This window comes from Muntiacus reevesi, chromosome 18, assembly GCF_963930625.1.
Source record: "Muntiacus reevesi chromosome 18, mMunRee1.1, whole genome shotgun sequence".
NCBI classification, from domain to species: Eukaryota; Metazoa; Chordata; class Mammalia; order Artiodactyla; family Cervidae; genus Muntiacus; species Muntiacus reevesi.
The window spans coordinates 33,930,617-33,945,896 of record NC_089266.1 but is presented as its reverse complement, the minus strand read 5'-3'; the positions used below and the strand labels follow the sequence as shown (position 1 = coordinate 33,945,896).

Genomic DNA, 15,280 nt, shown 5'->3' with positions numbered 1-15,280 from the left:
TGTGGATGCTACCTTGGGGTCCTATCCTCTCCTCAGACCTCAAAAGGCTGCCCTGACAAACTAAGTTACTGCCAGTGACAGCGAGCAGCAGCGGCCAGGTGCAGATGTCCCCCCAGAGGGACAGTGATGAAAAGCCTGCTTCACCTGCTGGAAGCCTCACCTTTCCCCCAGTTCCTGCCTGTGCAGTCTCGCCCCAGGGCACGTGCTGGAGCACATGCGCTGTGCCCACCCCCGCACCTGCTGGAGCCGAGGTAAGTGACCTGACTAGACTGTCTGCGACTGGTCATCATCCCCAGCTCACTGTCTCTGCGGTCATTCTTTTCTTTCTCTTTGCCCTGATGGCCTTAAGCCCTCTGGGTTTCTTTCTCGCTACCTGTGTGGAGACACCTAGGTGACGAGGTCTTGAGATGCTACAGTAAAAGCAGAAGTGAGCTGACAGGCCTGGCTGGGGTCAGGGCCACGGCCTAGGCAGGGACAGACTCGAAGCTAAGGTCCTCATGACCTGAGGAAAAGTGAAGTGGGGGGAACAACCAGGATGAAACATGTAGACAGCTAAGCTCAGAAAATGCTGGTCCCACTACAAACATGGACACAGGTGCTTTGCTCCTCTGACACGCACAACCTCTAGTCTACGATAAAGCCACTGAAACCGTCACCTGAGGACTGGTGGAAATAAAGACAACCGACCTATACGCAGAAGGTCTGAGAATGCAGGGGCTTCTAGGGCTCTGCCTCCCAGCGCCCCTGGGTTACGACTGTGTGGGGACCAGGGTGGCCTGAGGAAACGCGCAGGTCTTATGGCTGCGCTATTAGAATGTTCCCACAGCATCTGACCAAGAAGGCAAGTGTCTTGTTACTCAAGTTTCCTTAAAGTGGGTAAAATCCGACACAACGGCAGCCCTGCTCTAGGGAAATTAAAGAACTTTAAAGTAAGAAAATATACACACATCTCTATGTAAAAGAACCGTATATAAGCCTTAATGGTAAAAGATTCCAGTCAAGCTCGATGACAAACACAAGCACATTCTTACCATCCTTCCAGAGCTCTGCCACGAATCTGTCAGAGGACTGGTGCAGGAGGGTGGCCACGTTGTCATTCAGGGGGTCCATGTTCTTCATCAGCCACTCGTCTGCCTTGTAGTCCACCTGCCGGACCAGAGCCAAGGTGGCGAGAGGGGAAAAAACAAAAAGCAAGAAACATATTCAGCCTTAACCCCAAACATTCACAGCACCTCCTCTAGGCAGAAGATGGCAACTTCAGGCTAAACACAGGTGCCTGGAGCACCGCCCTGTTCCCTCCCCAGCAACCAATCAAAAGGAAGTCACATACCCCGCAGCCTTCACCCCTAAAAACATTCCTCCTAAAGCACTGGGTAGCCTGGGGATTTTAAGCGTGAACTGCCCATTCTCAACTGCTTGGCCTTGCAATAATTACCTTTCTCACCCCTTTTCCCCCCACCGCTCCCCCTCAAAAAAATCACAGAACAGTCCAAACAATGGGTGGTCTCAAAGGCAATGCATTTGTAGTAGGTACTGTATTTAAAGGTTTATAAATGTATGCCAGCACGTTTGTTACAACCCTCATCAAAAGCAGCAAAATTTCAAGCATGGTATTTTTAATGGAACTCTTTCACTCTTACCTTCCCTGCATAATGGATAATGCAAAAATCAGCTTTGTCTTTCAACTGACGCGGTTTCTGAAACTTGGAGTGGGACCCTTGCTCTTGAACGAGCTTTTCAACAAAGGTCTTATCTGTGGCTTTAGGGAACCAGCACTCTTCATCCAGAAGGGCCAGCACGCCAGGAGGGTTAGCCTGATAACAGAGGCAAGAAGAATTGACACATTTTGCACATCACGTGTAAGGATGTTTTCCACTGGATTTGGCAGTTTAACTTCCAAAACAATTAGAGCTTCATGAATATCTACGAAAAGCAAACTTCTAGGATAGCAGGTATTGCCAAACTATAACACAAACGCTGAGATCTCAAATGGCTAAGTACTGGTAAGAAAACAGATGAATACTATATTTCGTAAACTTATTAAAACAAAAAAAAAATTCCAAGTAGATAACTCCGGAAAAGTAGCAAATGAGACACCAGAAAGGAAACGGAAGGTGTAGACACAAAACTTAGTCTTTATATTCAATAAACCCTCCACAACCGGGAATGCTTCAGACATTTTATATCCTATCCGAGTCAATTTAAGATTTCTGTTTAAATGATGATTAAATGAGCATTTCACACTTGGTGAAATATTTAAAACTATAGTTAAGTAGAATATATGGAAGGTGATGATATAATTTATCAATTACTTTTCAGGTTTGTGTTGAGAGCCTGTTTTATTTCACTCAACTAACTCATTGAAAAAAGCCTGAGAGACACAAAGACAGAAAGTAGACTAGGGTGCTAAGGAAAGGGAACGGGAATGACTGCCAAAGGTACAAAGTTTCTTTCTGGGATGATGAAAATGTTGTGGGATTAGACAGTGGTAATGGTTGTACAACTCTATGCTGAAGCTCATTGAATTTTGTACTTCAGAAAGAATTTTAGGGTAGTGAACTCTGTCTCAAATAAAAAAGTGTCTGGAGCGTGCTATTCTGGAAGGTCAAAAACCAATGGAAGGACTTCCTTTTTTGGGAAGAAAATGGGCATGCACCTGAAATCTAAACGAAATATTACAACAGTGATGACCTATTCTATAGAGGTTCAGGGTCATGGTTTATTGCGATACTGCAAATATGACAAGTTTCTGATCCAAGACTGAACAGACCAATTCGAGGGCACCACGATGAAATCAATATTTGGGATAAATCCCTACCAGTTTTCCTCAACTCACAGGCCCTTTGTATTTAGTAGAGAAAAGCTGGCTCTGTACAAATAATGATTAAAAAGTAACTGGGAGGACTTCTCTAGTGGTCCAGTGGTTATGTATACTCCTTGCAATGCAGAGGACATGGGTTTGATCCCTGGTCAGGGACCTAAGATCTCACATGCTGTGCAGTATCTAAGTCACAACTACTGAAGCCTGTGTGCTTTGGAGCCTGTGTGTTACAACTAGAGAATCTGTGTGCCCTAAGGAAAGATCTGGCATGACGCAACAAAGATTCCGTGTGCGGCAACTAAGACCTGAAACAGCCAAATAAACAAACATTAAAAAAAAAAAAGCAACTGGAGGTCCTAGTTAAACACGATTAAAATGTCATAACACAGTCAGAGAAAAACTGAGGTTAACAGAACAGGGGCAGGTAGAAGCAGCTAAAAGCCCAGGACTAACACCCTCACTCCCCGGCTGTCTAGTTCCTGGCTCCTCTATCTAAAAGAATCTGCAGGGTTCGGAGATGCTGAAAGAACACTATAATCAAAGGCAAGCAGGTTTAGCAGTGATCCTATAGAAGAGATGGGCCAGAGATGCATTTAACCAGATTTTACCCACTCACGACAACCTTGAGAAATGAAGTTCTGAACTAAGGTAAGTGAAACACACAACTTTCTGCCATAATTTTTACATTTTTAATCTTTCAATGAAAATATTTCTAAATTCTGAAAGAGGAGCCCAAATATAATTTAACCTTTTCTAAAGGACTCCATGACAGCGTGACTCAGAAGATCCATAATTTTGTCTCCTTTTTATTTTTCCGATATCATCCTTTAGTGTCAAGATCTCTGTTATCACTTTTCCTTTTAATTGAGGATTTCTAAAGAGTTGTTTGAGAGACGATGTTTTGTCTCCTGGTCAGAGTTTCAGAAGAAGCTGGACAGAGGCTGGGTTATGAGAGATCAGGACAGATGACTGGTAGGTACCCCCGCAGAGTCATTTTTTGATATTTTCTTTCCGGAAAATACTGCCCTCAGTCTACATTCTGAAAGGCTCCTCAAATCCCGAATCATTCTACATGCTATTGTTAAATGTTTTATGATTATAAACTCTTACAAACATTGTAAAAAAGCACCTTTGTACTTATGAGGATAAGCTTTAGTGATCCCCCAAAATGGATCTGCATGACCCACCTAATTCATAGCTAGACACGGTACCCCTTTATCATCTTGGACATGTGCCTGGTGTCCCCACACCCATGAGAGGACAGGACACGAATGAGAGAAAAGACAGCTCGAGAAGGGTCTTACTTGCAGGCTCTTCACTTCTTAAATGAGTATTTCATCAAAGCATCCTAGTAAATTTAGATCAGAAAATTATCTTCACGCTGATGAGACAGGAACATTTCCGTCTCAGTTTATGGGAACAAAGGCTCAAGGCACCGCCTGAGCCTGGGTGGAGAGCCGGCTGGCAAGAGAGGGTCTTACGGGTCTCTCGATGAGGTCAATGCAGGGCTGCAGGTCGAGGCCAAAGTCGATGAAGTTCCACTCGATGCCCTCACGCTGGTACTCCTCCTGCTCCAGGATGAACATGGTGTGGTTGAAGAGCTGCTGCAGCTTCTCGTTGGTGTAGTTGATGCACAGTTGCTCGAACGAGTTCAGCTGTGGGAGTGGGGCGGGGGACAAGGAGGGGAGTGGGAGGAAGAGAAGACCAGTCAGCTTGTTCTCAGAACGTTCTTGAGGAGTTATTAACCAAGTCTCAACTACCCTAGACTGATGAGGATCTCTCTTAATCTACATACAAGCCCTGCCCCCCACCCCCACATCACGTTACTGAGAAGCTAGAATGAGAACATGATAAACTCAGTATGCTATTGTAACTCAGTTCAGTTCAGTCACCCAGTTGCGTCTGACTCTGTGACCCCATGAACTGCAGCACGCCAGGTCTCCCTGTCCATCACCAACTCCCGGAGTTTACTCAAACTCATGTCCATGGAGTCGGTGATGCCATCCAACCATCTCATCCTTTCGTCCCCTTCTCCTCCTGCCTTCAATCTTTCCCAGTATCAGGGTCTTTTCAAACGAGTCAGTTCTTTGCATCAGGTGGCCAAAGTATTGGAGCTTCAGCATCAGTTCTTCCAATGAATATTCAGGACTGATCTCCTTTAGGATGGACTGGTTTGATCTCCTTGCTATCCAAGGGACTCTGAAGAGTCTTCTCCAATACCACAGTTCAAAAGCATCAATTCTTCAGCTCTCAGCTTTCTTTATGGTCAAACTCTCACATCCATACATGACTACTGGAAAAACTATAGCTTTGACTAGACAGACCTTTGTTGGCAAAGTAATGTCTTTGCTTTTTAATATGCTGTCTAGGTTGGTCATAGCTTTACTTCCAAAGAGCAAGCGTCGTTTAATTTCATGGCTGCAGTCACCATCTGCAGTGGTTTTGGAGCCCCCAAAAGTAAAGTCTGTCACTGTTTCCCTATCTATTTGCCATGAAGTGATGGGACCACATGCCGTGATTTTAGTTTTCTGAATGTAGAGCTGTAAGCCAACTTTTTCACCCCCCTCTTTCACTTCCATCAAGAGGCTCTTTAGTTCTTCTTCACTTTCTAGCATAAGGGTGGTGTCATCGGCATATCTGAGGTTATTGATATTTCTCCTAGCAATCTTGATTCCAGCTTGTGCTTCATCCAGCCCAGCATTTTTCATGATGTACTCTGCATATAAGTTAAATAAGCAGGGTGATGTACTCCTTTCCCTCTTTGGAACCAGTGTGTTGTTACAATAGCTGACATACTCCTTTCCCTACAGACTGGTTCCAAAGAGGGAAAGGAGTACGTCAGTTACTGTAACTGATTATCTACAAATAAAACCATTTTTACTAGTGAATGGTTAATGAAGAGAAAGGAATAAATGAATAAGTGAGAAAAATGAAAAAAGACTCGGGAAGGTCAGAGGCCGAGGAGGCAAGCGCATCTCTGAGCGCTCTGCGGGTCTGGACAAAAGATGGGCTGCTGTCTTGTTCCCTCTGCTCCTTACTTAGGCCATTGGCTCCAGAGTGAGTTAGGAAAAAAACAAAAAAAAACACAAGCTTTTCATCTGTTACAGACATTTTGGTTTCCCCCTGTGTGAACTCTGCCCATCTCTCCACAGTGTTGTTGATGGGATGAAACATGAAAGGATGAAGTAACGGGTAATTTTCTTAAAGCAACTGTGTTCTGTGAGAAGTACTCAGCCTTTTTTTCTGCCTCTGTGCTGTCCACACAAGTACCATGGGGCCATAAATAACCTCTTTCATTATATAAAGTGATCTTCAATTACAGAAGGTTTAATCAATCCCCAAGGAATAGACTTATGGTCTGAAAAAGCCATTCCAATCTTCCCTGGGAGGTGCTGCGCTCAAGTGTTTTAGAATGAGGTCATGCTAGGAGGGTGGGGCAGTGTCTGCCTTGTTCAATGCTGTATTTCTGGTGAACCGCATCAGCATTTGCAGACCGCCTGATGGTGGTGATGTTTATGTGAATGGATTTTTTTTCTGTCTTAAGATCACGAGACTTAGTGCTCTACTCAGCCTGAGCTACCATGTATGATGGTATTTTTATTAAATAAAGGTCTACTTGCCTTTCATATTTAAGCTACTAAAAATATTTTTAAATTATTTGTTTTTAAATTGGTTAATGCCTGGTATAAAATTTGAAATGTACAGAGAGTCTCACTCTGATCATCCGCTTGATCACTCTAATCAACCACCATCACCTATTTCTTGCAATCTTTCCAGAAAGTCTGTGCACTCATAAATGTGTGTGCTACCTAGACTTTTTAAGCTTAACAAAGTATCTTGGGGTCTGTACTATAAAGCCACCCCATTATTTACAATGGGTGCACAATTCTCTACTACATGGATATATGTCATAATTAATCAAATCCAGCCTATAGTGAACATAAATCTCCTAATGGTGGACAGTTAGGCTTTTCCCATTCTTTTCCCATGATAAATAACGCTCACTAAATAATTCTACATTTTTAGTGTCTAAAACATTTTTCTACTGTGTATATTCATGTCAAAATCACACTTCTGAAGTTCTACAGTTTTATGTTTTATCTCTTAGTATCTTTTCATTTCTTTTTCAGAATTTTACTATCTATGCTTTATTAATTTATTTTTCAAATTAGTTTTAGAAGCAGGTTACCTAGTCTTCCTCTACCCCTTAAAATTCCTATGAATAGTTTTTAAACAAGTATGTTCTATTTCAAGATAAATTTGGGGAAGATTTACACCCTTATAATGCTGAATTTTCTCACCCAAGAACAAGGCACGTTTTTACATTTCTTCAAGTCTTTTGTTTTTTTACAGTAGCACTGTAAAGTTGTCTTCAACTAAATCTTGCCCATTTTTTCTCAAATTCATTCTTAGGTATTTCATCTGCTTTTTGCAGTTGGAAGTAGAGGTCTTTTTCTTCCATGATCTGCTGATGGCTTACATATAGAAAAGCAACAGACATGCAATTTGCATGCAGTCACCTTTCATGATTTTTCAGTTATTCACAAATCAATACATATTAAAGCTATCTCTTATAGTGGCAGTGGCAGTTTGTTGGATAAAACTACTATACCATAACAGTTCAGATTTTATGAGGATAGACATACTCCAAAAGAGTTCATTTCAAAACAAGACAATTCAACATCCAATTGGCCAAAGTATTACACTGATCTCAAGAAGTATTTATGCCTTACTATATAATCGGTCTATCAAAAGAGAGATAAAGTTTTACATTTTTAGGAGACCAAAATTTTATCAAGGTTTTAGCAAAACCACAGTAGGTATGTGACTACAAACCTTTGATGGATTGATGCTGTTTGGAGAAATCTAGTCAGATTAATAATGAAATATATTGAAACCCATCAACAAAAGCTGTGGGTGTGTCTCCAGAACAGAGACCATCTACCTCTCTTCATTTCTCCATCTCACATCTCCGGCTGCTCCCAACCCCCGCCCAAACCACCATCATCTGGCTCCTGAGCTATGACACCACCACCCTCCACTCTCCCCACATCTGCTTTTCCACTCACTCTGTGTTTCCAGCTCCTCTGCCCCTCTGGACAGTTACGTCTAGTCACCCTGGCTTTTGGCAGTTTCTAACATCTAACAAGCTCTCTCCCATGCAGGACCACTAGACCTACCTCATTTTGCCGGGGATTCTTCCCGAGGCTGGGGCTTCTCACGCTGTGAGCTCTCACAGCTGGGGACACACTGTGCATTGTGGGTCTCCCCAACTCCTTCCATCACAGCCCCTTTCTCACTTCATTATTCAAAATCCTGAGGATTTGGTGGTTTTCCTATCACCTAACATTTGACCCTCTACTAGAATGGCAGGAACTGTACCTGCTTATCTGCCATCATATCCCTGGTGCCTGGCACTGCAGTTGGTACACTGTTAGCCTGGGAGATTATTTGATGAAAGAATAAACAGAAGCAAGAAGAGCAGGAGGGAAAGTGACATACCTCAAAAATCTCAAATCCAGCAATGTCAAGGATCCCAATGAAGGAGGCCCCTTGCCGTTTAGTCCTGTCCAGAGCTTTATTGATGCGGTGAACGAGCCAGCGGAAGAGCCGCTCATAGGTAGCTTTTGCCAAAGCTTCTACTGCAAAATCTGCCTATAGTTAGACAACAGCAACCTTTTAGTCTGAAAATAATCTCAGGAAAACACTAAAAGCTATTAGATGGAGGGAATTTAATGATCTACAGTACCCTCCAAACCCTAAAAGAGCACTTACTGCTTAATCATGTCTCAATTTTACACAACAGAGGGTATTAGTACAATTAGATACAGACTGGAGATAATCAATGTAGGAGATGGATGAAAATGCCCAGTAAAAATGCCTTCCTCCTCCTGCCCCTGGGCCTCTGTGCAGCATTATCGGCCCAGAGTCCACCACATAACAGGTGATTCTAACTCCTACGTTCCTGCTGCTGTGCCCTCCTCCCTTACAGGGACAAGGGGTCAATCAGGGCACCCCCCTGCTGGGTGGGATGGCGGGGTACACAGCTTTTTCCTCCTGGATAGTCCATCTACCTGGGGGAAATTTAAGGTTATATTTCAAACCTCCTTTTTTATAAGTCACCTCTAAAAAGTTTCTGCAAGAAAACAGTCAACTAGTACCAAGAAACATCTGGATGATGGAGCTCTTATTGGTTCAGTTTGCTACGTGCCAATCAGAAGGTGTCATGACCGGGTTATCAATCACTCAGGCAACGGTGTGGTAACTGTTAAACTTACTTGTTCTTTGGTCTGGGCTTTCTGCACGTAGTCTCGGCCAACCTTGATCCGGGGGGTGAGAATGGCCCGCGTGAACTCCATCACATTCATGCCAAGAAGATGGCAGAGCTTCTGTGCAACTAGAGGGTAAAAGGCCTCCTAAATACCAGGCTTCTCCTTACCGACCTAGTCATAGCACATTCAATAAACACTTGAAACACCTTAGTAATCACCTAATTGTATTAAGAAATTAAATATAAGTCTTAAGGTTAGACAGGTGTTAGGTCTCATAAAAACTACCTTCACCCTTTCATATTAACAACACTCCTTAGGCCATAAGAGATGATTAGTCAGCAATTACTTACTCTGGATAGCTTAATAGAATTTACTAAGTCTTAGAACTCATGGATAATGCAAAGAATGAGAAAAATGGTGTTCAAAATAGTTTAAATCATGTTACCAAGATAATTTGTCATGCCTACAGAGTGATCCTAGTACTTTAGTAGGCAAGAAACCTAAGGGATTTAAAAAATCTATTATTTGATTTCATGGCTCACATTAAAAAGCTGCTAATTTTGTTATTGTTGATTCTTACCAAATTTAGGGCACTTTCCTCACCAGAAGTTCACTGCCTAATGTCATTAAGGTCCAACAAGCGTTCTAACTACTAATAAATAAATAACAATAAAATTCTCTAAGGATAAACACATTATGAGTCATGTAGAGGCATAACCAAGTTCATTCTAAGATGCACTGCATCCCACCCCCCTGATCCAAGTGAACGGCTGGCCATCCACCATGAGCACCCCTGAGCGGGCAGGGAGGCCGTGCCTCAGGGAACACTTCCTTTGGTTTACGAGTCTTCTCACCAAGTGCCCTCCTCATCCTCTACATCCTGGCTCCTTTCAGTTAATGTACATACGTATGCATGGGTGTATGTGTTGGGTAGGAAGCTGAAAAACATACAGAAGTAGAAAAAGCAAATTGCTCACATTCTTTTTTGTGATGATAAACATCATTTTAGCAGCTAAAAAACACACTTTATAGAGTGGCTCTATTGGCTTACTCTCCTCCACAAGGAAAACAAGTTCCCTTATTACATTTTCTACTTCTAAGCCTTATTACTCTGTTATTTGCCACTTCTGTTTTTCCTTATAGTCATTTTCAATCTAAAAGGTAACAATCTGCCAATATCGCTGAGAAAACTCCAGTGGGGAGCAGGCAGATGTCTGGGTGTCCCGTGGTCTCTGGACTCGTGCCTCTGGCGCCCACCATCCCACAGATCAGTGCTTAGACCTGGCAGACTTTTCTTGGTTTTCACAGTGGCAATAATGACCCTAGTTTCCCAGTTCTCACCTGCTCTGTTTGTGACTGTTTTTCCAGATTTTAATCTAGTTTCAAACTCTCTTATATCCAAAGCCCAATAACTGAAATGTGCCCTTCCTTTTGGTTCTTTATTACATTTGTGATAAATTTCTGTGACTAGATGTACTTTTCTCTTTCAAATCTGTGGTGCTTCTGGTACTACAGGTTAACAGCTATTTGCTGTATTTACCTTATTCATCAGGGGTGAGGGGGTGGGTACGGGGTGGAGAGGATGAGGAAAAATGGTCTGGAGTGATGTGCTAATGAAGGTAATTTTAGTTTTAGTCCTATTAATGATAGCAGAGAATAAGACTTTTCTGAAAAACGCCATTTTGATACTAACATGTAAAAATGCCATGGGAAATTAACATAATAATATATTAACCTGATGAAATAAGCCGGTCACAAAAGACAAACACTGAATGATTCTACTTATACGAGGTACCCAGACTCGTCCTATTCATAGAGACAAAGTAGAATGGTGGTTGCTGGGGTAGGGGGATATGGGGACTTGTTTTAGAGTTTAAGTTTGCAAGGTGAAGTCTAGAGAGTGACTGCATGATAATGTGAATATATATTACTGAACTATACGCTTAAAAAAGGGCTAAAATGACAGATTTTGTTATGTGCAATTTTACCAGAATTAAAAATTTTAAAAATACTGATAACCTGAAAAACTCTGATAGCAGAAATATCGTCAATACAAACAGAAGTCCAGGTGTATATATCCATTTCAAGACCTCATTTTCTGATCCTGAGTTGAGCATCAGACTGAAATGTTTACAAATGAAGTATCTGGGGTTTGCTTTGAAATAATCTAGGAAAGGGGAAGTGGTATAAATGAAACACAGGCCATGAGTTGGTGGTCGTCTACGCCAGGAGACAAGAACGTGGTAGGAGGTCCTTCCACCCTGCCCTCCCCTCTCACATGTTTAAATTGTGCTGCAATTAAAAAGGACAAACTCTGGCACACTGCAACAGTGCAAGTGTTAATTAACCACCACTACTACCTAATATAGGTAATAATTCAAGAAAATTTACAGAGTTGTGACTTTTTAAAGCTTCTTATTCAATAAAAAGCAGTTAATTTTACTTCTATTACTGGGGATATAATGAATAGCCATGAGGCAATGACATTGGAGCCGCTTTGGCTTTTAAAAAACAGTTGTTCGATAAACGAATCAGGAAAGGAAAAGGATCGCCTGGGAGGCAGAGGAACATTCTGGTGACCAAGCACCGAGTCAACACACAGATGCCTCAGCTTCCTTTGTGTCTCCAGACTGTCAGAAGCAGACCTCACAAGGCTTGCAAACACATTTTATGGTTCAAAAATTTTTGTTTTTGACTGTTGTGAATTTTAATCCATTTTCAATATTTAAAAGTTTGAAAATTTCATATTAAAATCTAGGTTTCCACCTTTCTCTGAACAATCAGTTCTGGTTGGCGGCCCTGGACCTGCATTCTGGCAAGGAGAAAACTGGCTGGAAGTCAACAGCTGTCGCTCCCTTCGGGATGAGCCATGTGGTCTCTTCAGCCCACCCGCCAGTCCTAACCCCCATCACTAAGGTAGGGTCCCCACATCCACTCCTCAGCTGGCACTCCATCCTCCTCCCTCCTTTCTGGAATCAGACTAACCCTTACGTAGGCACGTGGAGCCTCATGGGAGACACCTTAGGATGCTGTTACACTCATGTTGTAACACATTGTTGGAGAACACAACAGGCCACAGAAACAGAAATAAAATCAGTGTTCATCAGCCTACCTGTATTTTCCGGCATGGAGGCTTGATCAGTGTTTCGCTCCTTTTTGAAAGAAATATTTCCAAACTGAAGCACTGAAGATACCACTTTAAGCATTGCTATATGTTGATATAAAAAGAAAAAAAAATTAAAATATGATATCAAAACATAAAGGACATATTCTAATGTATTTTGTGCTAAAAATTAGCTACACAAAACTTTTCAGAATTAAGAGGCAGGTCCCATTAATTTCACAATCATTTTCTAGTTTAGGTTATTTAACCCTAGTTTATAAGTCTTGGTAAAACTGAGCATCAGAATCTTATTAGAGAAATCATACATACACAGAATCTCTTCATGGGAGAAGCCCATTATATGCATTGCCTCCATCGTCTCCTGGAAGTTATCTTTGTCTTGTTGTCCCGGAATAGGAATATAGCCATTAGAGAGAAATCTGTAGTTATTAAATCCTTCAAGGAGCAAATCAGCTGAAAAAAAACATAATGGAATACAATGTAATAAATAGTCATCAACAGATTGAAGCACAGCCCCATCTTCAAACTGGACCCACAGGACAGAAAAATATCTAGTCCACCACCACCAGACTTTTGCTTCCTTTACATTCTGACATTAAATACACAGACAGTCTTCCAGGAAAGAAAATTCTTCCAAAGAAAGACAATGATGATGTAAACAACAGAAATCTCAACAGGGGCTTTTGCGACAGTGGTTTGTACAATATTATATTTGAAATCAGATTGCTGGGAAATGATATCAATTTTCCAGATAACTAAACTTCATTGTTTTCAGATTTAAATACTTTAGACATCTTTTGAGGAGGAGCCTTAAAACCCATATTCTATGTTCCTGGTGTAGAACATGGGCCCGCCAAGTCCTGAGCCCAGCCAGCACCCTGGAACCCTTTCTCCAAGTCAGTCTGCTTAGTGGTCCATTTGCCTTTGAGAGTGATGTCTGATGTAGCACTAGTCTGACAGGGTATTATAACAGACGTGCCCACTGACTCTCTTACTTCAGGGGACATGAATAAACGAGAACAACTCCTTTTCAACAAATGTGCTCTTAAGAAAAGAAGGAGCGTGCAAAATAGTAAAACAGATGGTTTTTCCAACAGTAGATGTTATCTGTGCTTCTGGCTTTCTGTGTCACTGGCTCTCCTGCAGAGAACTTCTCCTGATCACACCAACCCCTTAATTCTTATCTACATCACATGGAGCTTCCACTGGGAAGCTCCTAAAAAAAAAAAAAATTCCTTCTTTTAAGTTATTTTCTTGATTCATTACTGCTTTCAGTCTGCCAGGCTGAAAATGAGGGTTTTCTTCTGCTTTAAAAAAAAAAAAAAAAAAAAAAAATTCCTTCTTTTAAGTTATTTTCTTGATTCATTACTGCTTTCAGTCTGCCAGGCTGAAAATGAGGGTTTTCTTCTGCTTTAAAAAAAAAAAAAAAAAAAAAAAAATTCCTTCTTTTAAGTTATTTTCTTTTAAAAAAATGAGGGTTTTCTTCCCTTCAGCATTACCTACTGCATAACCTTGAAATTTCAGTCTCTCAATGGCAATTACTCTATTTGCTGCTTATTTTTTTTTTGCCCTTGCAGGTCTTTAACTAATTGCTGGGTTTAATGCTTCCACAAATGATCCATGGTTAGTAAAAGCCTAGATCTCAAGTGAGAAAAGGATTGTAGAGTTTTATATGTCTATTGTGATATCTAAATAACATACATACTAATTCTAGAGAAGCAGCATTTACTCTGAGACTCAGAAGAAACCAAAAATTTGTGCATCTTCTTCTGACCCAGCAAAATTCTGACCCAGGAAAGAACTGACTTTTTACCGTGTCCAACCCTAAATTTCTGGTCTTTGTGATTCACAAAATAAATAAAAATACACACAGACTCTTTCTAGTACTACTGGAAGCATAACATACATTCATTTGTAAATCTAGGAACACACACATGTATTCAATTTAACTTTATTAAATAAATTTACTTTTTATTACTTTTATATTAACAAATTTTGAAACAAAATTTGTATAAAACACATCATATACTTTCAAATTTAAAATTAGTTTAAAGGAAAAGTACAAAAGATAATATAACACCACCCATATGCCTGCCACTTAAAGTACCTATCTCATGGCTTGAAGTTCAGTTTCACTTTCATAATTTAGCCGGCTGGAATTCTGGGGTGGGGGTGTGTGTGTGGGGGTGTGTGCATAATTCTACAACTGTTTTCTTTCTCCAAAAAAAGTATTATAAATGATATTCAACTGAACATAAAACAGTAAAAAAAAAAAAAAAATCTGTAACTTACACTTCAGATGTTCTCCTGCTCCAGATAACAACTGGTAAAAGATATGAAAAGTACGTTCATCTTTTGCTTGACGAACAGCACGAGATTTTTCCAGAAGGTCTGAGCAAAGGTGGTTAAGGTGGTTATGGGTGACAATGAAAAGGTGGGCTCCTCTCAGTGTCCGTACACATTTAATTTGTAAGATTTTTCTTTCTTTAGTAACTAGTCTGCAATGAATCACTCTAAATGACTGGATTTTGTATGTTGAAAAAGAAAAGACATGCAATTTCTGTTTCTCACTAATCTTCTAGAACCTCTGAACTTGCAGGGAGCTTGAGGATCAGAGCGCTTCCCTCATCCCTCCTCCACCCACACTACCCTGACTTGGATTATGTTCAAGGAACACAGCTCCCCACAAGGAGCCGTGAGATGCTATTAAAAAAGGGGAGCCAAGTTGCCTGAGGTAGAAAAGCCTTGAAACAGCAGACTTACTGAAATTTCACAAAGAAGGAAACCAGGGCACAAAGAAATTACTCAAACAGCACAGTCAGAAACCAAAACTTTGCTGGACTCCAAAATGTGTGTAACTCTGGTACCACCACAGTCAGTCAGTACCTGTGTGTCAGAACACCGCACCCCTGTGTGGGTATTTGGGGCGCAGATCTGGGGCCTGTTTGGTTTCTCTGTCCACCAAGTCTGGATGCTCCTGGAATATCTCTGCGTTGACACTCACACTGGACTCCCAAGAGTCTCAGTTTCACTGCTTTGGGAGAGAATTACCTTCTCTGAATT

At 41.2% G+C, this 15,280-nt stretch overlaps 1 protein-coding gene across 4 annotated transcripts in view; it reads right to left on the bottom strand.

Moving 5' to 3' along the window:
• The window catches only part of MYH10 (myosin heavy chain 10), a 152,723-nt gene that overhangs the window by 40,019 nt on the left and 97,424 nt on the right, over positions 1-15,280 (bottom strand). For all 4 annotated transcript variants that reach the window (XM_065910010.1, XM_065910011.1, XM_065910008.1 and 1 more), the window contains exons 8-15: positions 14,510-14,608; positions 12,527-12,670; positions 12,206-12,301; positions 9,100-9,218; positions 8,324-8,476; positions 4,303-4,476; positions 1,641-1,814; positions 1,032-1,146 (exon numbers count right to left, since the gene is read on the bottom strand). In XM_065910010.1, the coding sequence (XP_065766082.1) occupies positions 1,032-1,146; positions 1,641-1,814; positions 4,303-4,476; positions 8,324-8,476; positions 9,100-9,218; positions 12,206-12,301; positions 12,527-12,670; positions 14,510-14,608 (1,074 nt within the window). The remainder of the gene's footprint in view (positions 1-1,031; positions 1,147-1,640; positions 1,815-4,302; positions 4,477-8,323; positions 8,477-9,099; positions 9,219-12,205; positions 12,302-12,526; positions 12,671-14,509; positions 14,609-15,280) is intronic.